The sequence below is a fragment of the Corylus avellana genome, chromosome ca5, assembly GCF_901000735.1.
Source record: "Corylus avellana chromosome ca5, CavTom2PMs-1.0".
Taxonomy (NCBI): domain Eukaryota; kingdom Viridiplantae; phylum Streptophyta; class Magnoliopsida; order Fagales; family Betulaceae; genus Corylus; species Corylus avellana.
The window spans coordinates 8,490,593-8,514,404 of NC_081545.1; the positions used below are offsets into that span (position 1 = coordinate 8,490,593).

General features: G+C 35.2%; 4 protein-coding genes across 6 annotated transcripts; 2 read left to right on the forward strand and 2 right to left on the reverse strand.

Annotated features, from left to right (window-relative positions):
* The first annotated feature begins 1,603 nt into the window (after positions 1–1,603).
* LOC132182583 (uncharacterized) lies at positions 1,604–3,364 on the forward strand. The gene has a single exon (XM_059595867.1). The coding sequence runs from the start codon at positions 1,768–1,770 to the stop codon at positions 3,148–3,150; it is 1,383 nt and encodes a 460-aa protein (XP_059451850.1). The 5' UTR covers positions 1,604–1,767; the 3' UTR covers positions 3,151–3,364.
* A 4,167-nt stretch (positions 3,365–7,531) lies between these two features.
* LOC132181368 (pentatricopeptide repeat-containing protein At1g11900) lies at positions 7,532–11,149 on the forward strand. Of its 3 annotated transcripts, none has more exons than XM_059594558.1 (3): positions 7,532–7,934; positions 8,752–9,971; positions 10,239–11,149. In XM_059594558.1, the coding sequence occupies exons 1-2, from the start codon at positions 7,806–7,808 to the stop codon at positions 9,799–9,801; spliced, it is 1,179 nt and encodes a 392-aa protein (XP_059450541.1). In that variant the 5' UTR covers positions 7,532–7,805; the 3' UTR covers positions 9,802–9,971; positions 10,239–11,149. The 3 variants fall into 3 exon arrangements, with proteins under 3 accessions (XP_059450541.1, XP_059450543.1, XP_059450544.1); XM_059594560.1 differs by having other exon boundaries at positions 8,752–9,903; XM_059594561.1 differs by having other exon boundaries at positions 8,836–9,971.
* Positions 11,150–11,567: 418 nt separating this feature from the next.
* On the reverse strand, positions 11,568–15,492 carry LOC132183007 (external alternative NAD(P)H-ubiquinone oxidoreductase B3, mitochondrial-like). The gene is made up of 8 exons (XM_059596392.1): positions 15,404–15,492; positions 14,387–14,660; positions 13,339–13,545; positions 12,782–13,252; positions 12,569–12,673; positions 12,204–12,470; positions 11,991–12,112; positions 11,568–11,850 (listed from the first exon to the last, which is right to left on the reverse strand). The coding sequence occupies exons 1-8, from the start codon at positions 15,490–15,492 to the stop codon at positions 11,643–11,645; spliced, it is 1,743 nt and encodes a 580-aa protein (XP_059452375.1). The 3' UTR covers positions 11,568–11,642.
* Positions 15,493–15,907: 415 nt separating this feature from the next.
* Positions 15,908–22,100, reverse strand: LOC132182984 (external alternative NAD(P)H-ubiquinone oxidoreductase B1, mitochondrial-like). Its single transcript, XM_059596371.1, has 10 exons — positions 21,931–22,100; positions 21,098–21,374; positions 20,698–20,904; positions 20,302–20,552; positions 19,523–19,742; positions 19,007–19,111; positions 18,277–18,540; positions 18,041–18,162; positions 16,342–16,461; positions 15,908–16,216 (listed from the first exon to the last, which is right to left on the reverse strand). The coding sequence occupies exons 1-10, from the start codon at positions 22,017–22,019 to the stop codon at positions 16,129–16,131; spliced, it is 1,743 nt and encodes a 580-aa protein (XP_059452354.1). The 5' UTR covers positions 22,020–22,100; the 3' UTR covers positions 15,908–16,128.
* Positions 22,101–23,812: the final 1,712 nt, after the last annotated feature.

Sequence of the window (23,812 nt, forward strand, 5' to 3'; positions counted from 1 at the left end):
AGATAAATTGCACAAGGTAGTAGATATGTCCTCATAAGAGGCGGATGAAGCTAGAGAAAAATCAAACCAAGAGAAGGAAAGCATGATGAGAAAGTGGAAGAGGGGGAGGAGAGGGGAGGAGGGAATAACGAGTTTCTTCCTCCTAAAGCTATTTCTCTTCTTTGCGGGGAGAGAGAGAGAGAGAGAGGAGAAACCCTAAGGGAATTCACTTTTTTCTTAATAATTAGTTAATGAGAATATTTTGCTTACTAATTGTGTCTTAGTAAAACTTCATTAGCACACTTCTTCATTTAGCAACCCGAAAGCAAAACTAAAAATGTGAAGGACAAGTATTCATCCAGTCTATTAAATTGATATTTGTCGTTTAGAGAATGTGATTTTCACATGCATTTTAAGAACTTAATTTGAAGGAAAGATTTATTTAATGTGAAATATTTGCTAAAAATGAGAGAAGCTTTGCTTTGAAACCAGGCAATGCAATAGTGGGATTTGATGTAGCAAGATCCCTCATCATGCCAGATAAGTCAACCCACCTAGAGAGGTTGAGTTACGGCCTAAAGGAATTTCCTTTTATGATTATCCAACAATCCTATGATTCTCAGCTATAACATAGGTAATGCCCTCAAGTCGTAAGCAAACACGTGCTCTAGCATGCCTAAGAATAAAGGTCCCATCCAATCACCCAACGACAACTGTCTATGGGGATGTTTGTTAAACCCTACTGCACTGTTCATTATCCCATCACACTATTCACTTCATTTTTTTCAAAAAAAAAAAAACATTCTTACTTTTATATCAAATCATTCACTTTTTATATTACATCATTTACTTTTTATTATTATTCAAATAAAAAAATCACTACAAAACAAAATTTTTTATTTTTTAATAATATTTTTTTCATTTTTTCATACCAATCTTTTTTTTTTTATTCTTTTTATTCATGAATAGTGCGGTGGGGTTTAACAAATACCCCTTATATTCGTATAATGCCATTCATGCCACTATTGATACATGTATGTATATTTTCAGAGAATTCAACCCTAAAAATTTGAAATTTTCTTATTCTTACTAACTCAAACATATGTGCTATTTCTACTATGACTTCAATAAAAGGTTTTGATCTAATTTTGCTTGTCGATGTAAGTTCAGTTGTGCAATTCATTGTATCATTAGGATCATTTGACTATGCTTCTATACCACTTTGGCCAAAACTGTTCATGCTTACTCCAATTTGAATAGCTTTGTTATTTTGTAATGCTTCGATCATATGTTTATAATTTTAACTATTTTTTTTTTTAAAAAAAAAAAAAAATCATTATAACTACTTACCCGAAGGCCAAAAGGTCTGAAACCGTACTTACAAACGCCCCCAAAACGCACCGTTATATCAAGGCGCTCCGTATGGACCCCATTTACCAAATCAACGACAAAAACCTGTACTTAAATGCCCACAAAACCTAGGCAAAATTAACCTTTAAAATCATATCGGAGCGTCTATCGGAGCCGTTTAGCATCCAACGGCTAGGATAGCACCTCCAAACCCACCAACGTCTAAATTCCCCCCTCTCCAACGGTCAAAAATCTCAAAATACAAAAAATAATTTTCCCATTTCATACCCTCTCTCTCTCTCTCTCTCTCTCTCTCTCTCTCTCTCATCACCATCAAGAATCATCCAAGAAATCACAAGCCATAACTTTCCCCATAAACCAAAATTCTTTCCAAAATCCATTTGATCACCAAGAACTGCTCACACCCAGTAAGCAACAATGAGTGCTCTTCAATACCAAGATGCCATCAACGCCCCAGACCTCCAGATATGGAACAATGCCGCCTTTGACAACGAAGAATCCGAAGGCTCGGGCGCCATTAAAGCTTCCTGGTCTAATATGGACGCAGTGAACCTGTCCGAGTCGTTTGAATCCGATTGCAGCAAAGAAAATCTGAGCCCTGTGGGGATGAAATCCCCTGTATATGAGAAATCTTCGGTACCGATTAAGCCGCTTTGCCCGAACAGCCTTATCGGGAACTTGCAAGGGAAGAAATTGAAGGTTCTGCTTGAAACTCCGGTGGTATTGAAGAAGGGATGTGAAGAAAAAGAGGAAAAAGAAAGATTTTGTGATGAGATAAAGATTGATTCGGAGATTGAAGAGATTGAAAAGGAGATTAGTAGGTTATCGTCCAGGCTCGCAACGCTTCGGCTGGAAAAGGCTGAGCGGAATGCGATGAAGACCGTCGAAAGGCGCGGAAGGATCGTACCGGCTAAGTTCATGGAGCCGAAACAGAGTTCGAAGAATTCAGATTTGGTGAGAAAGATTGAAGAAACTTCAATGTCAAGCGTGAAACCGAAGATTAACCGACGGGGTATGAGCTTGGGGCCCTCGGAGATATTCTCCGGAGCCAGAGCTCGGCAGCCGGGCAAGCCAGAGATCACACCGGTCCAGTCAATACAGAGTCGCCGGAAATCATGCTTTTGGAAGCTTCAAGATATTGATGAGTTGAAAGTGATCAAAGAAAGGGGGAAGAGTCTGAGTCTTAGTCCAAAATCACGCAAAACTGTGTCAAAGACTCAAGCTCCGAAGCAAGCCGCAACTACGGCGGGGTCTAAAAAGCCTGTAAAGAAAGAAGATGGGGTTCTTTCATCAATTCAGCCAAAGAAGCTGTTTAAAGATGGAGAAAAGGAAAAGTCAGTGACCGCAAAGAAACCATTGAAGCCTGGCAGGGTTGTGGCGAGTCGGTATAATCAGACTAATGGGAATTCGAGACTGAGCGATGGGAGGAAGCGGTCTCTACCGGAAAATGATAAGGAGGATGGTAAGAGGTGTGACAAAAGACGCGCTTCATTGGTTGGAAAATCAGGTGGGAATAAAGGAACGGAGAGCCGGTTGAAGAAGCGGTGGGAGATGCCGAGTGAGGTAATTGTGTTCGAGGGTGAGGAGGGTGAGTCTGCAGAGTCAATTGCTGAGATGGGTGGCGTGCTTCCCAAGATTAGGACTATCCGGTGCGTGAATGAGACTCCAAGAGACTCGGGACCGGCCAAAAGATTTGCTGAATTGATTGGGAGGAGGTCGCATTTCGACAATGAGGAGGAGGCGGAGCCTTCAGTTTGGCAGGCTTTGAGTTTTGAAGAAGAAGATGCTGAGGAAGAATGATTGTTGTTGCTTCATTGTTGTGAGCCATAACTCTTGTTATGGGGTAAGCAAGTTATGTTTTCTGTGAATTGGCTGTAACTGTAAGTTTCTAGCTTAAACTTTGCTTGTTCTGCTATGCAATAAATTGGCTAAGATGTTCTATTGCTTGATGATGATGCTACATGATTTTCTTACATGTTTCTATTTATATGCTTCACAAGGGGATTTCATCCGATTGCTCATAACCCCAATTTTATCAGAAATTAGAACCATCCGGATCCGCTGATGGTTATTTTGAAGTTATAAGGAAACTGATGCTGGAACTTCTTCATGTCATGTCTCTAATTTTTATGTTGACAACTACCTTAGCAGTGTGGTATCATCATGTCTCTAATTTTTTTCCTGAGATCTTGAATTTTATTCGAAGATGGTTTTTATGGAAAAATGCACTTGATTGTCAAATCTCACATGCGCCTATTGGGTCAAGTAGCTTATGATGAATTGTAAACAAAAAATGAAAATGCATGAACAGCTTGCAGGGAAAGTAAGAAACAAAGATGAAGATACGTGCAGTGAGAATTGAGAAAGTGAAGATTGTTTTAAGATGAACGTTCTGTGGAAGTTGAACAATGTTTTGTTGTTTGATTCTGATATCTGGAATTTGCCATATTTCTTCTTACTCTGGTTATGACACTGGTGGGTGCTGGTTAGTGTTTACTGCTTATGACTTTTTGTAGTTACTTCAGTCCTGGTCCTCAAGGTTTATTGACTGTTGGGACAAAGCCACATTGCAGCAATCTGTTGCAGAAATTTCTGTGTTAACAGGAACCAAAACCATGCTAAAATTCCTCGGCCATTCAAAGCAATATAGTGATTGGCATCAAGATGGCACCATCAACTTGTAATTGATCATCTCTTTTTAAGGATTATGCATCTCAGTATGCTTTGATTCAGAGGTATCTTTTTGATCTTTTCTCTAGGATTTTTCATTTAGATGTGGTAGCTTGATGAAGTATGAAAACGTAATTGGCATCTTTTCCCCCTTAGATAAGGGATTGGGAGTGAAGTCATAGATTTGATCCTGCATGAGCAGAATTCTTTATTAAAAAAAAACACAGAAAATGCAACTTCTGTAACCTGTTTCTTGTAGTTTTTACAATCAAGGTTAACCAGGAGGTGATAGTGAAACCTATTGCCCCACTGTAACCCTCACTAATCTAGGCTAGCAGCATTCTGTTTTTTTTTTTAATTCTTGATCTGTAACAACATAAATTTGTTCTTCCTCAATTTCAGTTTTGTGGGAAGCAAAGACATATATCATGGTAAATGCTTGATTTTCTTGGTCCTTATGAGCATCCCTAACTATCATGGGGAGTTCCTCAAAACATTTTGTGATTGATTAGATTCTACATGGCGTCTTTGTCATGATACAAGAAAACTACTAGCTATATTTGTACCGTTACTCTAAAAAGATTAGTTAAAGTTTACAATTAGAGCTTCTTAAAATCACTTATATAATCCGGTTTCACTTAGTAAGAAACAAATGTAAGACTTGGCACCCATACAAAACCTTTACAACCTCCCTTATTCAAGTTTTTTCTATGTATCACAATCTCCCTTATTCAAGTTCCTGACGTCCTTGAGGACCTTGACAGTGCCTTAACGCCACACATTATTAGTAGGTTAGCTATGATATCTTTTGTCACAATACAGAAAAGTGCTAATCGCATATGCACTATTACTTCAAAAGGATTAGTCAAAGTTACTATTGAAGCTTCCTAAAATTACTTATATAGCCTAATCTTGTGTAATAAGAAATAATTATGGGACTTAGCATACATGCAAGCGTTGGTGACTGTTTACATTAAGTCTGATGTATCTTATGGTTTGTTTATATAAGAGGGTTATTATGGTTGCTCTTGAAATAAAAGGACATACATAGAGTCAACATATTCATATAATGCATGCTTCTGGCATTCATATACCATATATAGCCTTTACATTGGTGATCTATGTGCATGGAGAGGGGGAGGACAGGGAATATGAGATCTTCATGCCATGGATAACAATGAAGGACAGGGAATACTGAAAGCTATCTTCAAGCCTAAGGTTCAAAGAGCCTTTGAAGGGAAATGTTGGTTCAGGCTCTTAATAAACAAGATCAAGGATGAAAGCAAGTAAATTTTAGGGTAAATTACACTTCAATCCCCCCAACCCACCACCTATTTGTACTTGCACCTTTATCATAATGTTTAAAATTGCGACCCTAAGTCAAATTTAGCCATTAATTTGGATAGAAAATGTCACATTTGACTAACACGTAAATTTGAAAATGTCCAATTCCTGTTTTTTTTTTTTTTTTTTTTTTTTTGTAATTTTTATATTTAATTATTATGAATTGATAAGGCGTTTGCCATGCTATTAGGTCCAGCCTTTAACCATGAATAATAAAAAAAAATAAATAAATATTAGAAATTACATTTTTTATTTTATAATAATCTTATAATGTTGATGTGACAGTTTCAACTAACTTTTGAATTAGTTATTGTTAAAAAAAATTAAAATTAATTGAGACTATCACATCATCATTGTATGAAATATATATATATATATATATATATATATACTCAAAAGAAAATGAACAAAAGTGAGACTTCTTAATCGCTCTGGTTGCAGAGAGACCAAGTCTTTTACAATTTTGAATTCACAAAGAATTGTAACAAGGAGTCAAGAAATAAGGATTAATGGACATAACCCCTTTACCATAGTATATGGGAGATTTGAAAGCATCTACTGACCAGTAGTAGTGAAAATAGCTATTAAAAAGGTAAAAGTTTTACTTTTCTATATATACTCTAATAGATTTGCTAAAATCTTTCGTATGTAAAAGATGTTAAAGTAATCATTAAGTGAATAAATTTATTTTCTTTAAAAGCTTAAGCTTTTGAGATAACTGGTGATTTAATATAGTGCCAAAGCCAAATGTCTTAAGATCGATTCTTAACTCTGTCAATTCACCCTCATCTAAATTAAATATTTCATGTGTTAAGCCTTACCTATTAAAAAATGGGATAGTAACCTTTGAAATGCACATGAATTTTTAATATTTTTAATTCAACTTTGTCCCTACTATTAAAAAAATATGTGAATCTCACATGTTCAAATGACACATGTCATTTTTATAGACTGGATTGGAGGTTCCAACTCAGTTTGGAGAAAAACTTTGCCCCTAAAAAAGGAATTTTAGTTCACACGTGAATGTAAGTGTTAAAGCCTATTTGAGATTGCCTTACGAAAGATAAAAAATATTTTTAATACCTAAAAAGTAGTGCCTACCCAAAAGTTGGTATATTTTGTAAAAAGTTTAAAAGTACTTTTTGACTTTTTTACTCTAAAAATTATCAAAACACACTTTTAGCAAAAGTTTTATTTTGAAGCTTTTGCCAGAAAAAACATTTTTTAATTTAAAATATCTATTTCTCAAACACAATCACAAACATGCTTATCTCTTTTTAAGCTTTTAGAATAACTTGTTATTTAACAAAAGAGAGGGAGAGAGGATGGGAAAAGAAAATATTAAAAAATAAAATAAAAAAAATAAAAAAAGCCTCTTAAGCATGTGTAACACTTTGATACATCAAACTATTATTTTGTTACAATTAAGCCACCATTTTTTTCATTCTTTCAAAAATACCCATATTTTCTTTTTTTTTTTCTTTTTTTTTTTTAGAGAAGTAAACATTTTAATTAAAAAACCAAAAATTAAAAATCAAAATTTCAAAAAAATTCTTTCGATACTAATTGAACCTTATGTATTTTAGTACTTAATCAAAATTTCATTTTTTTTATAAATTCATTTTATTTTTTTAAGAAAATATAAATAATTTTGAAAGAACGACATTAATAATACTATAATAGTGATTTAATTGCAACAAAGTGGCTGGAGAAGCAAAATCTTATTATGCTATTATAATAGAGAAATGATTAAATTTATTTATTTTTTAACTATAAATGGATAAATTTATCATTAAATTTATATAAGATTTACATGAGTTTACAAATCGAATAGAGTAATGATAGGTACCATCTTTTTATCCTCATAAAATCTTTCTAAAGTTGACGTGGTTTTCAAAACTATCATTAGATCAAAATTTAAGTATGATTCATCTAAAATTTAATAGTGATTTTAAAAGCCAGATCAGCTTTAAGAAAATTTTAAGAGAATAAAAAGATAGTAGATAGTATTTCTCAACCTAATAATTAATATATTAAATTGAAAAATGCTATAATGCAATAAAATGATCATTTTTGGCCCATAAATTTATAGAATATTAATTCGAAACAAGTCTATGCTATTAACCATGAAAGGGCTTACTAGGCGAAAAAGACAAGAAAATTCCGATAAATGGCTCGTCGGGAAACAGTTTGCCCGGAAACAAAACCAAAAAAGAAAGCCCTTTTGTAGTAGGACTGAAGAAGGTTCCCAGGAATTCCAATTTCTCAAGCCAGCTAAAATCCCGTTAAACACCCCCGCCAAACGCTCAGCCCTCAAATGATTTTCCTCTTTCAATCTCCTTATTTTCATGAAAATCCCAATTCCCAGTAACCCATGTGGTGGTGGTTTTCCGTAAATCGCTAGGGCTCTCTTCCTGTATTTAACCTTCCCAAACCCCAGCATGATAAACGCTTCGAGGCACCTCAAGCTCTTTTTCCAATACCACAAGACAAAACCCTGCTCTTCTTTGGCAATTCCTGGGTTTAGAAATCAGATTCCCTTCACAGGAAGCAGACTTTCCCGGTGCAATGTAAGTAAAAATGCCAAATTTTTCATTTTGGAATTTGTTCGCTTCATTGTAAAAGCAAAACTCAATGTCTTCTTGTGGAATCATTAGAGTGAAATAATGCAGTACTCATCCGAACAATGTATATGTGGGTTTTTCTTTTCTTTTTCTTTGTTTTTTTAGCTGATTTAAACATTGTTGGCTTTGCATAACAATGCAGTACTAATCAATGTAAGACTGGGTTCGTTGGTTTGGATTAGAGGTTATCTCAAGTATAAAAGAAACTCCCCCCCCAAAAAAAAAGGTTCTTGATTCAGTGAGAAAATGCCCAAAATCTGAAAAAGAAAGAATAGTTTTAACGTTTAAGCTTGTAAAAAAATGGCATGTATATTATAAATAAAATTCATGATGCAATGGTGTTTTAGTCTATAATTTATTTTTCATATTTATTATTTATTGATAGGTAAATGAAATGCTTGTGTTACAAATCTATATATCATGCCAAGTATGTGATTCGCTACCAAAAAACTTTTGAGCTCGTTTGAAGCTCTATTTCAATGCGAGTGCACCAATTTTGAGCTTTAACACCCCAAGGCTAGGCTATTTTTCATCTTGTCATTGAACCATCTTATTTGCAAATTATATTTGTAAGTTCATTTCTGTGACTTCAATTAGTGATCAGTGATAGAGACTATCAAATGATTCAATTCTATGATATAATATTTGTCCAAACCTGGATTTGGACTTTTGTATGGTGAATTTCATATGTAATTTGTAAAAGTTAATCTCTTCTGAGTTTCATTTCCCTAATGTATAATTATTTGCTATGCTTCTAATACAGAACTGTATCACATCCATCACGGTTGGTTTCCCTTTGATCGGGCCATTTTTTGACATTATAAGTAATTTTATTGGCAACTATCAGTTACTTGCAACACAGGCATCTCCTAATGAAGAGGAAGTCACAGATGAGGCCTTAAATCAAATTCTTACCACCATAGAAAATGCTCCAAAGCCCAATGGAGAAATTTGCACTGCTTTTGTTGAGAAGCTGTGTGAAGCTGGAAATCTTTCTGCTGCTGCTAGATTACTTCAATCTTTACGCGATAAACACATCTTTCATAGCCCTAAAGCCTATAATCTCTTATTAGGGGCAGCGAGTGAAAGGCATGACATTGAACTTTTGTCTCAAGTTTTCAAAGAATTATTGGTAGTTCAGGGATCCTTGAGTTCAACCTCTTATCTTTATGTTGCGAAGGCTTTTGCGAAGACAAGTGATGGTATACAGCTACTTATATTCGTCAAAGAAGTGTCAGCACTGACCTCTCCAAGTGCAACGGTTATAAACAGAATCATCTTTGCGTTTGCAGAATGTGGGCAGGTTGATAAGGCCCTTCTGATATATGATTTGATTAAGAGTCTAAGATGTAAGCCAGATTTAATTACATATAATACCATTTTGGATATTTTGGGTCATGCAGGACGCACAGATGAAATGGTCCATGAGTTTGCCTCAATGAAAGGAGCTGGAATTGTCCCAGATGTCGTTTCTTACAATACATTATTAAACAACTTGCGGAAAGTAGGTAGACTAGATTTATGCTTAGTGTATTTCAGGGAAATGGGTGAGAATGGAGTTAAACCAGATTTGCTTACTTATACTGCATTGATTGAGAGCTTTGGTCGATCAGGAAACATTGAGGAATCTATAAGACTCTTCAAGGAGATGAAGCTGAGGCAGATACGTCCTTCTATCTATGTTTATCGATCACTAATCAATAATTTAAAGAAGCTTGGGAAGTTGGAGTTGGCGATGAAATATTTGGAGGAAATGAATTCTTGTCTTTCAGATCTTGCTGGTCCAAATGATTTTAAACGGAGAAGAAGGTAGTTGCGCACTCAAATGACTCCAAGGTCTCTGCGATCATTGATTAGTTCAAGCTTAGATATGTTGTGCAGGTCCTGGGTGTTGCAGTTGATATTGGTATCAGTGGTATGTAATTCCGCCAGGGGCAGCAATTCCTTCACTGACAACTGTGATCTTGCTGCTTATTTTTCAAAGTAAAGAAATCTTGCACTTCGTGCCTTTTCATTCGCTTGGATTTGTTCCCCAACCTGAATCCCAAACTTTAAATGCTTATGCATTTCTGCCAAAGACAACTGAATCATTCTTACTAGCACCATCCTAATGACAAAGTGCATGTAAATAGATATATAGCACGCATCTATCATTCACGTTTGACTTGTTTAAACAGAAATTAAAAATTGAGGTGATTCAAAGTTCAATAGATAATTTATTAATGATTCAGTATTTCCCTGTTGTGACAGGTACCCAAAAAATGCTTAGGGATGAACATGCGCAGCGTTGTTCATCTGACTAGCTTGTGTGGAACTTGTGGTGCAAACCTGGGTTGCTAATTTGAAGTCCATTGCAATTTCTTAACATGCTTCTAAATGGTAGATACCATCTGAAGAGGATCAGCTGCCACCACTGATTCAAGGTTCAAGGGCAGAGCATATGCAGTATGGGAGGACCTGATTACTAAGTCATTGCCTCTGCATAGATTTTTCCTTGGAGATGAACTGTTGCGGATGAAATCATTTCCAAGGTTTAGAAGCTGGATGTTCATTGAATATGGTTATCTAGCAGGTAATTGGCCACTGGTGCTGGCTCAGTGGTCATTGTCATCATAGAGCAGGCTCTGTGGATCAAATCATACCATACACCATAAAAAATAAAAAATAAAAGCCTGCAGCAGGTAATACTTTAGGCTTTCACAAGGTTTCACCGAGTGGCTATCCCAGCTGTTGGTCTGATGGCCCTTTCTAAAGCACCTGAAATGGAGTAATGGATCATTACTTTTTGGGTTTGAGCCTCGCTAAACTGTACAATGATAGTGTCGTATTGGTTTATTCATTTTTTATCCGAATTGGAATTTTGTAATGCAAATGGAGGTACTGGTTCATTATTTACAATCTACTAAACTAAACCCTAGAGGCTTGTGTGATGGGACATCAAACACGAGCCATGGACCTTGTGGTTCGGTGATTGAGGGCTGGATTATAATTGAGCTTTTTATTAGTTTGCCTTTTATTTGTTTTATTGTTTATTTTTGAGACTGGTTGTAGTATTTTTATTTTGGGATTTACGTTATTTTAGCAGGCCATTAGCCAAAGTATAATTAGGGCTTAACTCTTGATCTACGTAACCCTAATTTTCTATTGAATTAGTAGCTTATGATGAATTAACAAAAGTGAACGACTGTTTGTCATCTTTCTCTTCTCGTTTCTCTTTTTTCTCTTCTCTTCAATGCTTCTTTTTCTTTTTTGTTGCTTATTTTCTCTTCAAACTTTTTTCCCACTTGCTTGTTTATTAATTAAAGATGGGAATAACATTGAGGCATAATTTGGAATATGAACTGGAAAATCTCTCTTCGGGGAAAGTCTGATTGTCCAAATATTTGTTAAACTGAGTTTAACAAAGTGGTTGTTACAACTGACAAGCAAGACCCATATAAAAGATATATGTTGGCTAGGATGTCAAAACAGAGGTAATTCAGGTTGAACTAACAAGTCCACTATGTGAAACTCAAAAGACCAAAATTGATATAGATAAAGAAACTTGGAACTCAATTTGATATGGAACAAAATCTGCTTTCCTATGCCTTTATATCATAAAAATGTATGCTTTAGAAACAAATTTCTTTTGTTGCATATGGCTCCCTTCTAGTCTCAGATTCGGCTCGAGTCCCTTCCAAATATGAATCGCCTTCCCCAGTCAGATACAACCAACATCCTTGTCCGCCAACTGACTAGCTTGCTGGCATACACCGAGTACCAGAGCCACTGGCTGCTATGACCAATAGAGACCCAATCTCCTGGAAGTTGAAATGCAGTTTGTTCTCCTCCCAGTGGGGCAAATTGCCCAAGGTGCCTATACCTGAAATTAAACCATCAACAAGTTCAGAAACATAGCAAGGAAATTATTCTGCCTACTTCATTGTGTAATTGCATCATGTCACGTATATGTTCTGTGTTGCAGAAAAAGAAAATGTAGGCTGGGTAAATTTCTGCTTATACCTGAAGGGATGAAACCGATGGCGGCCATCTCCCCTAAACCGGAGAGGACCTTCAGGATACTTTTCACAGTCCTCCATGCGATTGAAACAGTCTGCAAGGTAGGCGCCTTGTTGAGCAGCTACCTAGAATATTCCAAAGAGACAAGGTAAAAAAGATATTAGTAGCTGTGTATCTGTGTCAAATGGGTTATGCAATGGAAATTAAATCAAGTACCTGAGCTGTTGCAGGAAGATTTTTCATTTGAGAATCCACTGCAGAAAGAGCTGATTTGAAGTTTTCAATTACAATAGGCTGGTTCTGGGCATTCTCTTGAGAATTCTTCAGTAAGGCTTTAAAGTTTCTCATTTTATTCTTCTTCAAATAAAGCTTCACTTGAGGGTACCTCTCCAGGATGTCATCAACAACTTCTTGAAAGTCCTTTAGATTTAGAGTACCTGATTTGTTCTTGTCTGCCTTACTGAATATTACCCCAATATCTTCCTGATAACAAGTTGGCAGTAAACAGCAGTTAATTATAAACAGTTTCAAGTGTTCTTCACTGAAAAATACACAAACAAGTTTGGCTATAGATACAATACCATGACTCTGCGTTGATTTATAGTTGCACAATCACCTAGAGCATATACTCCATCGCATCCTTCCACCCTCAGCCATTCATCAGTAGCTAAAACACGCCTATTATTCTGTACTCAAAAAAGAACCAGAAATTCAAAAGATTTTTGAGTGTTAGAGACTCCTAAAGTTAACAGCAGTTATGGTTGGAATCGGAGTATTTTATGAGTGCAACAAACCTGGCCAATCTGCTTCATGAAATCCACCACCTCAGGGCGAGTCCCAATACCAGTTGACCAGACAACCATTCCATAAGGTATGTCTACAACATTTCCAGTTGCTCTTTCTTTAGTATAGATTTCCTTATCAGACACTTTTACAACCATTGATCCTGTTCTCACATGAATGCCATCTCTTTGGAACTTCTCTTCAGCAAAAGCAGTGATTCTCTTATCAAACATGTTCAAAATATGATCCCCTGCTTCCATGAGTGTGATTTTTACATCATCTTTAATCTGAGGGTATAACTTGCCTAAATCCTCATGGACAAAGTCATGAAGCTCTGCAGCAAACTCCACGCCGGTCGGACCGCCACCAACAACTACAAAATGCAGAATCCTCTTCCTCTCTTCTTCACTTACACCAGGAAGGCTCGCCCTTTCAAAATTGTCGATCACCGTCTGACGGATTCTCTGAGCATCTTCTACTTCCTACATGAAGAGCAATATTTCCTTAATACTAAGAAAAAAGGCATCAAACACGTTCAAATCTATGGCATCATCTGAAGAAAAAATACCTTCAAGAAGTGGGCGTGCTCCACAACCCCGGGGGTGTTGAATGTGTTCACTCGGGCTCCCATGCCTATCACCAGGTAGTCATAGTCTAAAGCAAAATCTTCCTTCCCACCCAAATCTGTGTCTTGGCTAGATTTGCAGTGAACTTTCTTCTTCTCTGGATCGATCTTGTAGCATTTAGCTTCCTTGAAGTGGACATCGTAGCCTTTCTGTCAAGTGAGATAAAAGAATGGTGTCATCTAAACAGCTCTAGTAACCAACGAAAATGAAAAAGTTTGCTAGGAAAATTTTTTCCTTCCTCGAACTTAATCTATTAAGGGTGCGTTTGGGATTGAGATTTTATAAGAATAATCTGTATTTTTAAAAAATATTGCAAAACATAAAGCGTTTGACACTACTTAATTTAAAATAGGAAAAAACCTGCAATTTCTATAAGCAGCATGGGGGATGCTTATTTGAAAATGCATGATTTCGCATAACAAATATTTGATAAAAAAAAAAAATTACTTTTTAATATGTTTTACCAAACGCTTTTGCGATTTTTAAAAGTAATGATTTAAAAAAAATGCAATTTTTAAAATCGTACTTGATGAAAATTGAAACCACAATCTCAAACAGACGCAAAATTGATATATTCTTAGCGCACGTGAATAATTATGATAACATTACTACGCGCACAGGCATGATGATGCAGAAAGACCAGAAAATTAATAACATCCTTCTTCCAAAATAGGCATTCTAGATAAAAGGCATCACATTCTCAGAACACCCAATGAAGTTTTTCTCTATTTGAACATGCCTATCTAACATGTAATAGTTTAACTAGAGTGACAATTTGTGTTTGGGTATTAAGCTCGGATCGTGTTGAGGCATGAGCACAAGTTTATATAGATCAATCATAATTTGATTAATTTAATTAAACGAGTGAGATCCTTCAACCCTAACCTTCTAATTTTATGTTGGGTTTGCGGGTCGTGTCAAAAATTACACGCCCTAATGTCGCGGGATGCAGATGGCGTGGTGATCCAGATCTCATTGATTTAAGATTACCTTCTTAGTGATTGTGCGAATGGGTTCAACAATGCTGCGAGCTTCCACTGTTCCACATGTGACACTAGGCAACAAAGGAGTGAAGGCAAAATAGTTACGAGGAGACACCACATGAACATCATATGAGGAGTTGTCCAAATTCTTCAAAAAACTGGTGCCAGCCCAACCAGTTCCAAGCACCACCACCTTCTTTTTATTGCATTCACCTTGAACTTGATTCGAGTAGATAGACTTAAATGGTCTGGCATCAGAAAATGCCACTAGACCTCCACCACTGCAACAGATATATAGAGATCGAAGATCCAACTTTAGGGTATGAAGAATTCAATAATATATAATATGATGATAAACAAACAATTAAATCAGCATAGCAGCTAGATTGAGAAGAAAAATACATCGTGTAAATTTTAAAAGGAAAATCCAAATAACATAAAGAAAACGATGCCCACAGGATAAAACAATAAATACAATGGAAACAAACAACACCAACTTTTTTCTTTTTTTCATTTTTTTGTTTTGTTTTTTTCCCATATAGACGGGGCAAATCCTCATAACAAATTCATCAAGATATTGCAAAACGTAAGGTGTTTGACATTGCGATTTTAAAAGTACAAAATTATTTATTTTTTAACATGTTTTACCAAACGTTTTTTAATTTTAAAAAATATCAAAAACGCAATTTTTAAAATCGCACTTATTGAAATCACGATTCCAAACGAACCCTCACTCTTCCTAATCATTCTTTCACTCTATAATAAAACACAAACGTAACAAAATTCATAATCAACAAACGAAAACAAAAAAACAACCAAAAAAAAAAACAACAAAAGTGGCTTCCTTTAGCATTGCATTATCATCAACAACAACACTAACAACAATTAATTATAACAGAAACAACAACAAAGGCTGCCATAAACATAAGACCCTTAAAATATATAGGCCATTCTGATCAGAAAAATATGAAATAATAATAATAATAATAATAAATAAATAAAATGAATATTAAAATTTGAAGACCTGACAGTGCAGACAATAAGAAGCTTGGACAGGGTGGGGTGATCGTGATAAGCCTTGGAGGCTCTCTGAAAGAAAGAGTATGCACTCATTGTGAAACCCTAGTTTTCTCTTCTCCTTTCTTCTCTAACAAGAAAGAAGAAAGAGACCAACTTTTTTTCTCCGAGTCACAGCAATGGAAGAGCAACTGTTGTATGTTTTTTTTTCTGTCCAAGGGTATTGGAGAGAGTGGCGTGCGCTTTATATTAGGAGGCCAGCCCTGAAGAGTAACCGTCAAGCAACAATATTATATTATTCTTAGGGTTTTGTTCTCTTTGTCTTAATTTTGGACACACGCTGTTATTTCTTTACCATTCAGTGATGGATTGCTTGAGAGCCGTCTAATCAATTGCCTAAAATCACTGTCCTTTTTTCTGACCCTGATATGGCAACTCATTAGAGTACTTGTGAGCCGTCCGATCAAGTTTTTCCATAGAATGTAATTAGTGTATTTTTTCTTTTAGTGGGTAAAAAAGATACTTTCCTTTCATGAATGTGATACACTAGTATCTCCTGGAAAATCTAATGTGACAGCAATGTACACACCTGTGACATTAGAGTGAGTAATTTATGAGGGTAGCATAATATAATGAGGGTGCTGGCATTAAATTATTACAGAGAATCATATAGTTACTGCATTTGAAAGAAACAACAACTCAAGATGATTTACAGGCCTCCCAAAAGTTGCTTCAAATTCGGCTTGAATCTCTACCAAAAATGAATCTTCTTGTCCAATCAGATACAACTAGCATCCTTGTACGCCAGCTCACTTGCTTGCTAAATATAGGAAAGAGTTGTAGGAAATCAGATACAAAATTATATACAACAAAATTACTATATATATCTTCACAACATGGAGAAAACCAGAAGCTGAAGATGATGATGATGATGATGATGATTACCTTGCATATACAGAATACCAGAGCCATTGAGTGCTGTGACCCACTGAAACCCAGTCTCCAGGTAGCTCTGCAGCTGCCTGGTCTCCTCCTAAAGGAGCAAATTGCCCGAAATGCTTGTACCTTTGAAGTCACAAGTTGCCGGCACCTCATGGGTTAGGAAGGCCAAACAAAAAGCAGAAGGCAACAAAACAAAAAATTTTGAGGAAACTTTGCTTTAGACCCCTGAACTACCGGGCGTTTTGAGAAGACCCTTCCAAATTTTAAAACTCTCAATTTCATCTCCTGAACTTTCAATTTGATGCAATATACCCCCCTCTGTTGGTTTTTAAACGTTAAAAGTGATAAAATAATCATTATATCCCTGATTTTTTTTTAATTCCAAATTTACCCATAATTTTAAATTAAAAATTATATATATATATATATATATATATATATATATATATATATATATATATTATTATTATTATTAAAAATAAAATAAAATAAAAAATCACAGGGTGACCCACGGTTGGGTCACCATGTGACCCTTTTTTTATTCATTTTTTTTTACAATTAAAAAAAAATCGAAGGGTAATTTGGTCTTTTTAGAGGTCTCCATTAGGGTTTAACGACAAAAATTGATGGAATGGAGTAAATTGCATTAAATTGAAAGTTCGAAGGGTGAAATTAAGAGTTTTTGAAATTTGATGAGTCTTCTCAAAACATTTGATAGTTCAGGGATCCTTTGTGAAGTTTTCTCAAAAACTTCCAAGCATGTAACGCTCCCAGCCCGTTAAGGTTAGTTTTGTCAACTTGTTCTCATAGAGGTGCAAAGCATTAATTAAGCGTTTCCACATTTAATGAAGTTTTAAATTTGATTTTATTTTTATTACGCATTTAGTTAATAGCTCTGGTAAACCTTATAATGTTTTGCATCTTTATGAAAACAAGTTGACAAACCTAGTCTTAACGGACCGGGGGCGTTATTGTACATATTGTCAATAGTTAGGTATATTTTGTTCACTACAATTTTGTCAACAGGGGCATTTGCTTCATGGGTGATCTTTTCTTACACAGATCAGAATAAGAACATTTAGATACTCTATAAGAGATGATGTTGAACATTACTCATTTATGAGATGAAAGAAGGGAGCATGCTGGCAATTGGGTAGACAATATTCACAAAGTCAAGTACACACAAAGCTAATTTTGTTCTCTTTGTATGTGCAAATTTGCAGCTATCCTCAGTGTTCAATAACCATTGAGGTGACGCTTGCATCCTTCACACTAATGTGTTCTACCGAGGCAAGGGAATTATTTCTTTTGTGGGTGGAGGTAGCAGAGAAAACACAAACGCTGCTGCTTTTCCTTATGCTCAGATATGAATAAGTGGATGTCTGGAAATTAAAAGGCTTTATTTTGTTATTACAGAACTCAATAAGTGTAGATTAAACTTTTAAAAATAGCTTGTTACTATAGTTGCCATTGGCCATTTAGGATGCTGATGTTTCTGTGAAGGTGAAATTCTATGTGATCCAAAAAAAATTAGCAATTTAGTTTTGTGGGTGTTGTCCTGTTATTCTTTGTTCCTTAATGTTTCTAAAGTTATAGAAGCCACTACAGTAACTGAAAACCTTGAGAGAAGAAATTTTTGCATAAAAAACTCATACAAAATAATAACCTAAAAGAGATGAGCACTTCAAAGTAGATGGCATACCTAAATGGACGAAATTTATGACGCCCAGAACCTCTAAAACGTCGAGGACCTTCTGGATTATCTTGGGACTGCTGCTGGCGGTTAAAGCACCTCGAGAGATACGCACCCTGTTGAGCAGCAACCTAAGTAACCAAAGAAGAAATACATTTGAGTCCCATTATTTGGATATATAGCAAAATGTCATAAATCTACATGAAATATGCATGTCCCAACCAGTAGAGGAAAGACATATATACCTGTGCAGTTGCTGGCAGACTCTTCATCTGTGAATCTACATGAGAAAAAGCTAGCTTAAACTGTTCGATATCCACTTCCTCTCTGTCATGCCCATCTGGATCTTTCAGCAGATCTGTCACGCCACTCAGATGATTGTTTTGTAGATAGAGATCCACTTGAGGATACCTTATGATCATGTCATCTATCACTTCTTTGAATTCTCTAACAGTTAAGGTACCAGAGTTGTCTTTGTCTGCAGCTTTAAATATGCTTGAGATATCTTCCTAAAGACATAAAAAAATGTAACATTACTGTAAATTACAAAAATCAGTTTAGATATGGTCAAGATATCTTCCTCCAAATACAGCAATTAAGAAACCATGCATGTTAATTTACACTAAACAACTTGACCGAGCAACCAACAACTTAAACAAATTATTGGCACAAGGGTCTCTCCGTTTCAAGTGAAATTGAAAGGAACCATTTGATAGTTCATTTTATATTTCACAGATTTAATAGCGTATGTGTTTCCACGTCATTCAAAATTGTAAATGATGTGTCACAATGCATATCGTTAGATGCAACAAAACAAAATCTTGACTATGAAATAGTTTCTAGGATCCTATTCCAAAAACCTAAAATCTCTGACTAAAAGAATAAGCTGCAATAATACGATAGATTGCATGATAAATGAACCAATGAACTAACTGCATCTAAAAGTATAATCAAACAGTTAAAGACTTCACATACCATGATTTTACGTTGATCTATTGTAGCACAATCACCGATGGCATAGGCATCCTTATATCCCTTTACTCGGAGCCATTCATCAGTTGCTAGAACACGCCTATTTCCCTGCATATAGAGCAGAGCCAATTGTAAGTTGTTACTGTGCACAACCATGATAAACAATATAGAATCAAAAAGAAAGAGATTAAAAGAGAGTCGAGACACAGATTTAACGAGGTTCGGCAATGTGCCTACATGTTTACTATTCACTCCGCTCCCGTCTACTTGGCCAATCACTAGTGTTCGAATATGAGCTACTAGTTCCAACATAAGTGATTGAGTATACAAATCAATTGTGGTGATAAATGTGATTGACTTGAAAGTTAGAGGACAAGTAAGTATTGTATTTGCTCCATACATAATGAAAATCCAAACTAAAATTGGGCTTCAACAATACCAATCAACTATCTAGAAATTTCAAAAACTCAGTTATCATAAGTGCATAAAGTTTATTTGTTTTTATTTATTTTAACAAACCTGCCCAATTTGCTCCATAAAGTCTTTTACAACTGGACGAGTCCCAACTCCAGTAGACCATACAACCAATCCATGGGGTATGGAGCAAACCTCTCCCTTTGCCTTCAGCTTCATTGTAACCTCCTTATCAGAAACACTAACAACACGGCATCCTGTTTGAACGTCAATGCCATCTCTGTTAAATTTCTGCTCAGCAAATGAACTGATTCTTTCATCATATCTACACAGAGAGAGAATATGAAATTTTCTTAGTTTTCGAGCATTGATCTTGCATATGTACTCACAGTCCAGAAAAGGTTACAGAGCTGAAAACAAGAAACTACAGAATGGTCACAGTTAGGATAGAGCCATGTTGATTTGAGGTGAGGTCACTGAGGTGATTGAGATTCTATCATATAAGAATTACTGCAAGTAATGAAGGATAATTTAACAAAACAGCTACATAGAGAAGAACCATAAGAAACTTTTCAATATTTTAACTATTTTGATCCCAAGTCCCTTGTATGATGAAAAGAGACTTCACAAACTGAGCTAGCTGACACCAACAAACACAATTTTTTTGGCCATTCTAATAGATTTTCACTTTCCTGTACACAGATAAATGCATCTTGGAAAAGACAAGGATGACTAACAGAAGAAACCCCATGATGGTGGCCAGCATAGGACTCAACTCCTTGCTTACGACAGATACAACCAAGAGAAGCAAAATAATTAAAATAAATGAAATATATGGAAAAGTATGAAGATTGATAAAATGCAAAAGCTACATCCTTCCTTACGTGTTCAAGATATGATCTCCTGATTGGATCACTGTTATTTTCACCAGATCTTTAACTGTAGAGTATAAATTGGATAAATCTTCTTCGAAAAAGTCATGTAACTCAGCAGCAAATTCTACACCAGTTGGACCCCCTCCAACAATTACAAAATGAAGATTTCGCTTTCTCTCTTCTTCAGTAAGATGAGGAAGTATTGCTGTTTCAAAGCAATCTATCACAGTCCTACGGATCTTCTGACAATCCTCTACTTCCTGCATGACAAGTCATAATTTCTTGTTTAATTGATTACATTATTAAAGTTCAATATAAATGCAAACATCTAAGAGCCTTAGGAGCATTAAGAAGCAACCAAAGACTAAATGCTGCATATCTCCATCCTGTTTGAAACGAATTTACCTTCAGAAAGTGGCAATTCTCCTCGACACCAGGGGTGTTAAAAGTATTTACTTGTGCTCCTACAGCAACGACCAAGTAGTCATATTCCAGGGAGAACTCTCTATTACCCACCAAGTTGTTTTCAATTTTTGACCGACATAAAACTTTTTTGTTTGCAGCATCAATCTTCAAACATTCTGCCTCCCAAAAGTTAACTTCCCCTCTTCTCTGTCATTCCAAGGAAATAATAAAGAAATAAGTAGCCATATCAAAAGAATTTCACAAGAGCAATCAATGTGTTCTTTTTAAAAAGACACATACATATGCATATACATGTGTGTGTGTGTGTGTGTGTGTGTTTAAATGTAATATGAATCAACTCTATCCTGAAAATGAATTTGTCAGCTCTTGTCTCACTTACCTTCTTCACAATATTTCGAATTGGCTCCACAATGCTTCGTGCTTCAACGGTTCCACATGTGACACTAGGTAATAAAGGGGTAAATGCAAAATAATTCCGGGGTGAAACAACCTGAATATCATATAATGAAGCATCCAAGTCCTTAAGGAAACTAGTAGCAGCCCATCCAGTTCCAAGCACCAACACTCTCTTTTTCTTGAGCTCCTTTTGATTAGGGTCAACACCAGGAGTGCCAGTGTCAGGATGTGATTCTGAGTAAGCCACAAGACCTCCACTACTGCAATCATCCACAGAAAAATCATGCAATAAGATCAATGGGGATGGGTAGACTCAATGAAACATAAACATCTTTATATAAAAACCAAAAAATTAGAACGTCAATTTCCTGTCATAAACCAAAAAGAGACTTTTACTGTTAAAATAATTTGTTGGGATAAAAGCAGATAAAATGTTGAAATCTGAGAGAATTGGGCCCAGAGGAGTGAACATTTCTACCTGACAAGACTTATAATTAATAGAAAAGGAAAAATATTTATAATCCTTCAAATTCTACAATACCTTCGTTTATGGTTTCCTAAAGATTTACTGCAATTTTACACAAACAAAGAACTAGCCATACCCTCAGGAAAAAAAAAAAACAGAACTAGCCATACCAATACACATACAACACACACAGGTGACAGGCCTTTGTTTTTTCAAACTTTTTAGATCACCCATTTCTTCTCTTTCCCTGCAGTTTATCAGGAACCAAACAGGATACAAAACAAACCAGGAAATAGTACGGATCCAGCATTGCAGAATGAGGAGCAAAACATAGTGAGGGAAAGAGAAACCTGAGAGTGCAAAGGATCAGAAGCTTAGAGCAAGCAGTGTAGCCTTGGAAACCTCTTGAAGCTCTGCTGAGGAAAGAAAGGATCGTCATTTTGCCCAAACTATCGGATTTGAGAGTTCAGATTGAAGAAGAATTAAGAGCAAGAATAAGAAGAAACAGAAAAATTATCTTCAACAGTAAGAGAATAGACTGTTACATTGACTGTTGACAGTCTGGACGAATGTCAGCTTACCGTTTGGTTGACTTTAAATTATTTGCTGGATGTGGGAATTGACTGACACGTGGAAGGCTTAGCATTGCCAATTGCGCTTGCAACAGATGATACCCACATTATTTTTCTTTTTTGTATATATTATAGTTGGGACAAATATCTTCTATAATATAATAATAAATCTAAATTGATTAGAGGGTTTGAATAAATTAAATTATTAAATCCACCTATTAAAAGAAAATTTGAACCCATGAGGAGAAACATTAAAGTATTGATTAAATTATAAAATTTAACTTTTTTTATCAGCTTAAGTCACCTAAATTTAAGAGAACTCACTTTCAAATGAGTCGTCTAAATAATGCTACTATGTCCTTTCAAATGTGATGTAATTTTTTAAATCACCAATAAAATTTAAATGTGTGGTTAAGACAGGTCGATTGCCTTAAAAATGGTTCGGCCGCCCAATTAAGAAAATTATTTTTTATTATTTTATTACAAACAAAAGGTTAAATTATTAATTTTCAATTATCCGGTCATTGAAAATGCAGGGCATAATTGTCCAAAAAAAACTTGTAAGAACAATTATACCCTGCAGTAACAAGGAGGGAATCCTCTCTGGTCCTAACGGTCCGGAGAGGATGCAAAGGCAAATTAATTAGTATGAATGGAATCTTTGAAATTAAAGGTCCCTTCCTTTTCAAGGAATTGTTTAGGGACTCAACTCAATCACGTCGTACTTTATATATTTGTAGCCTTTTTATCTTTTTCGTTTGTTCAATCCATTGTGTATTACCTCGTAGCCAATACTCTAAATAATAAAGTGGAGCGGAAACTAAAAAGGTGTGAGTCAGCCACATAAGACAAGCCTCTGCCAGACTGCCACCACCTATAAAGTTGAAAAGTGAAGTAAAATAAGTTGGTACTGTGCAGGAGGGGTTAAATCTAAAAATCTAATTGGACAACGTGGCACGTTATATGGGACACGTGGCCTTATTTGGCAAAAGACTTGGTAGAAAATTTTGATTTGAAAGTTAATGATGAGGCGTGAAAATGCGGACAATGACAATACTTGCATTTGCATTTGTAAAATGCGGATAATGAGTTTAGATATTTGTCTGTAATTATTATTCGCTTCTACGTAGTTAATATGAATATTATCCGTTATCCGTATTTAAGGTAATTAGTATTTCTTTTTTTTTTTTTTTTTACATGTCCGCACAAGAGGGGGAAAGAGAAATTCAAACTAGTGACATCCACTTCATTAAGTGTGGTCCTAGTCGATTGAGCTACCTCTTGGGGACAGGTAATTAGTATTTCTAAATCTTGAAATTGTAATTTACCAATTATTGCTTTTAGTAAATACTTTAAAAAAAAAAAAAAAAAAAAACATTATTTATACTTGAAGACAATTATTCATATTACACTTGCTAATCATTTTGCCAATAAATTTTCATCACATATAAATATTTAGCTTCTAATAAATCTATAGTTGGTGACAAGAAAAATTTTTTTAAAATAAAATAAAATAAATAATAATAATAATAATAATAATAACATATAAGACAATTAAATCATAACAAATCAAAATAGTTTCCTAAAGTGGAATCCCACAGCATAATCCAGCAAATATAAAAAACATAAATTAAAAAATTATTAAATAATATATATATTA

Bases quoted from the DNA above. Each gene is read 5' to 3' on its own strand.
- LOC132182583 (XM_059595867.1), top strand. From the start codon at position 1,768: ATGAGTGCTCTTCAATACCAAGATGCCATCAACGCCCCAGACCTCCAG.
- LOC132181368 (XM_059594558.1), top strand. From the start codon at position 7,806: ATGATAAACGCTTCGAGGCACCTCAAGCTCTTTTTCCAATACCACAAG. The intron at 7,935-8,751 runs GTAAGTAAAAAT...CTTCTAATACAG, and splicing joins GCAGACTTTCCCGGTGCAAT to AACTGTATCACATCCATCAC.
- LOC132183007 (XM_059596392.1), bottom strand. From the start codon at position 15,492: ATGAGTGCATACTCTTTCTTTCAGAGAGCCTCCAAGGCTTATCACGAT. The intron at 12,674-12,781 runs GTTTGTTGCACT...TTTTGAGTACAG, and splicing joins TCATGAAGCAGATTGGCCAG to AATAATAGGCGTGTTTTAGC. The intron at 11,851-11,990 runs GTATAAGCAGAA...GTTTAATTTCAG, and splicing joins CATCGGTTTCATCCCTTCAG to GTATAGGCACCTTGGGCAAT.
- LOC132182984 (XM_059596371.1), bottom strand. From the start codon at position 22,019: ATGACGATCCTTTCTTTCCTCAGCAGAGCTTCAAGAGGTTTCCAAGGC. The intron at 20,905-21,097 runs GTAAGTGAGACA...TTGGAATGACAG, and splicing joins TTCGAAATATTGTGAAGAAG to AGAAGAGGGGAAGTTAACTT. The intron at 20,553-20,697 runs GTAAATTCGTTT...CTTGTCATGCAG, and splicing joins AGAATTGCCACTTTCTGAAG to GAAGTAGAGGATTGTCAGAA.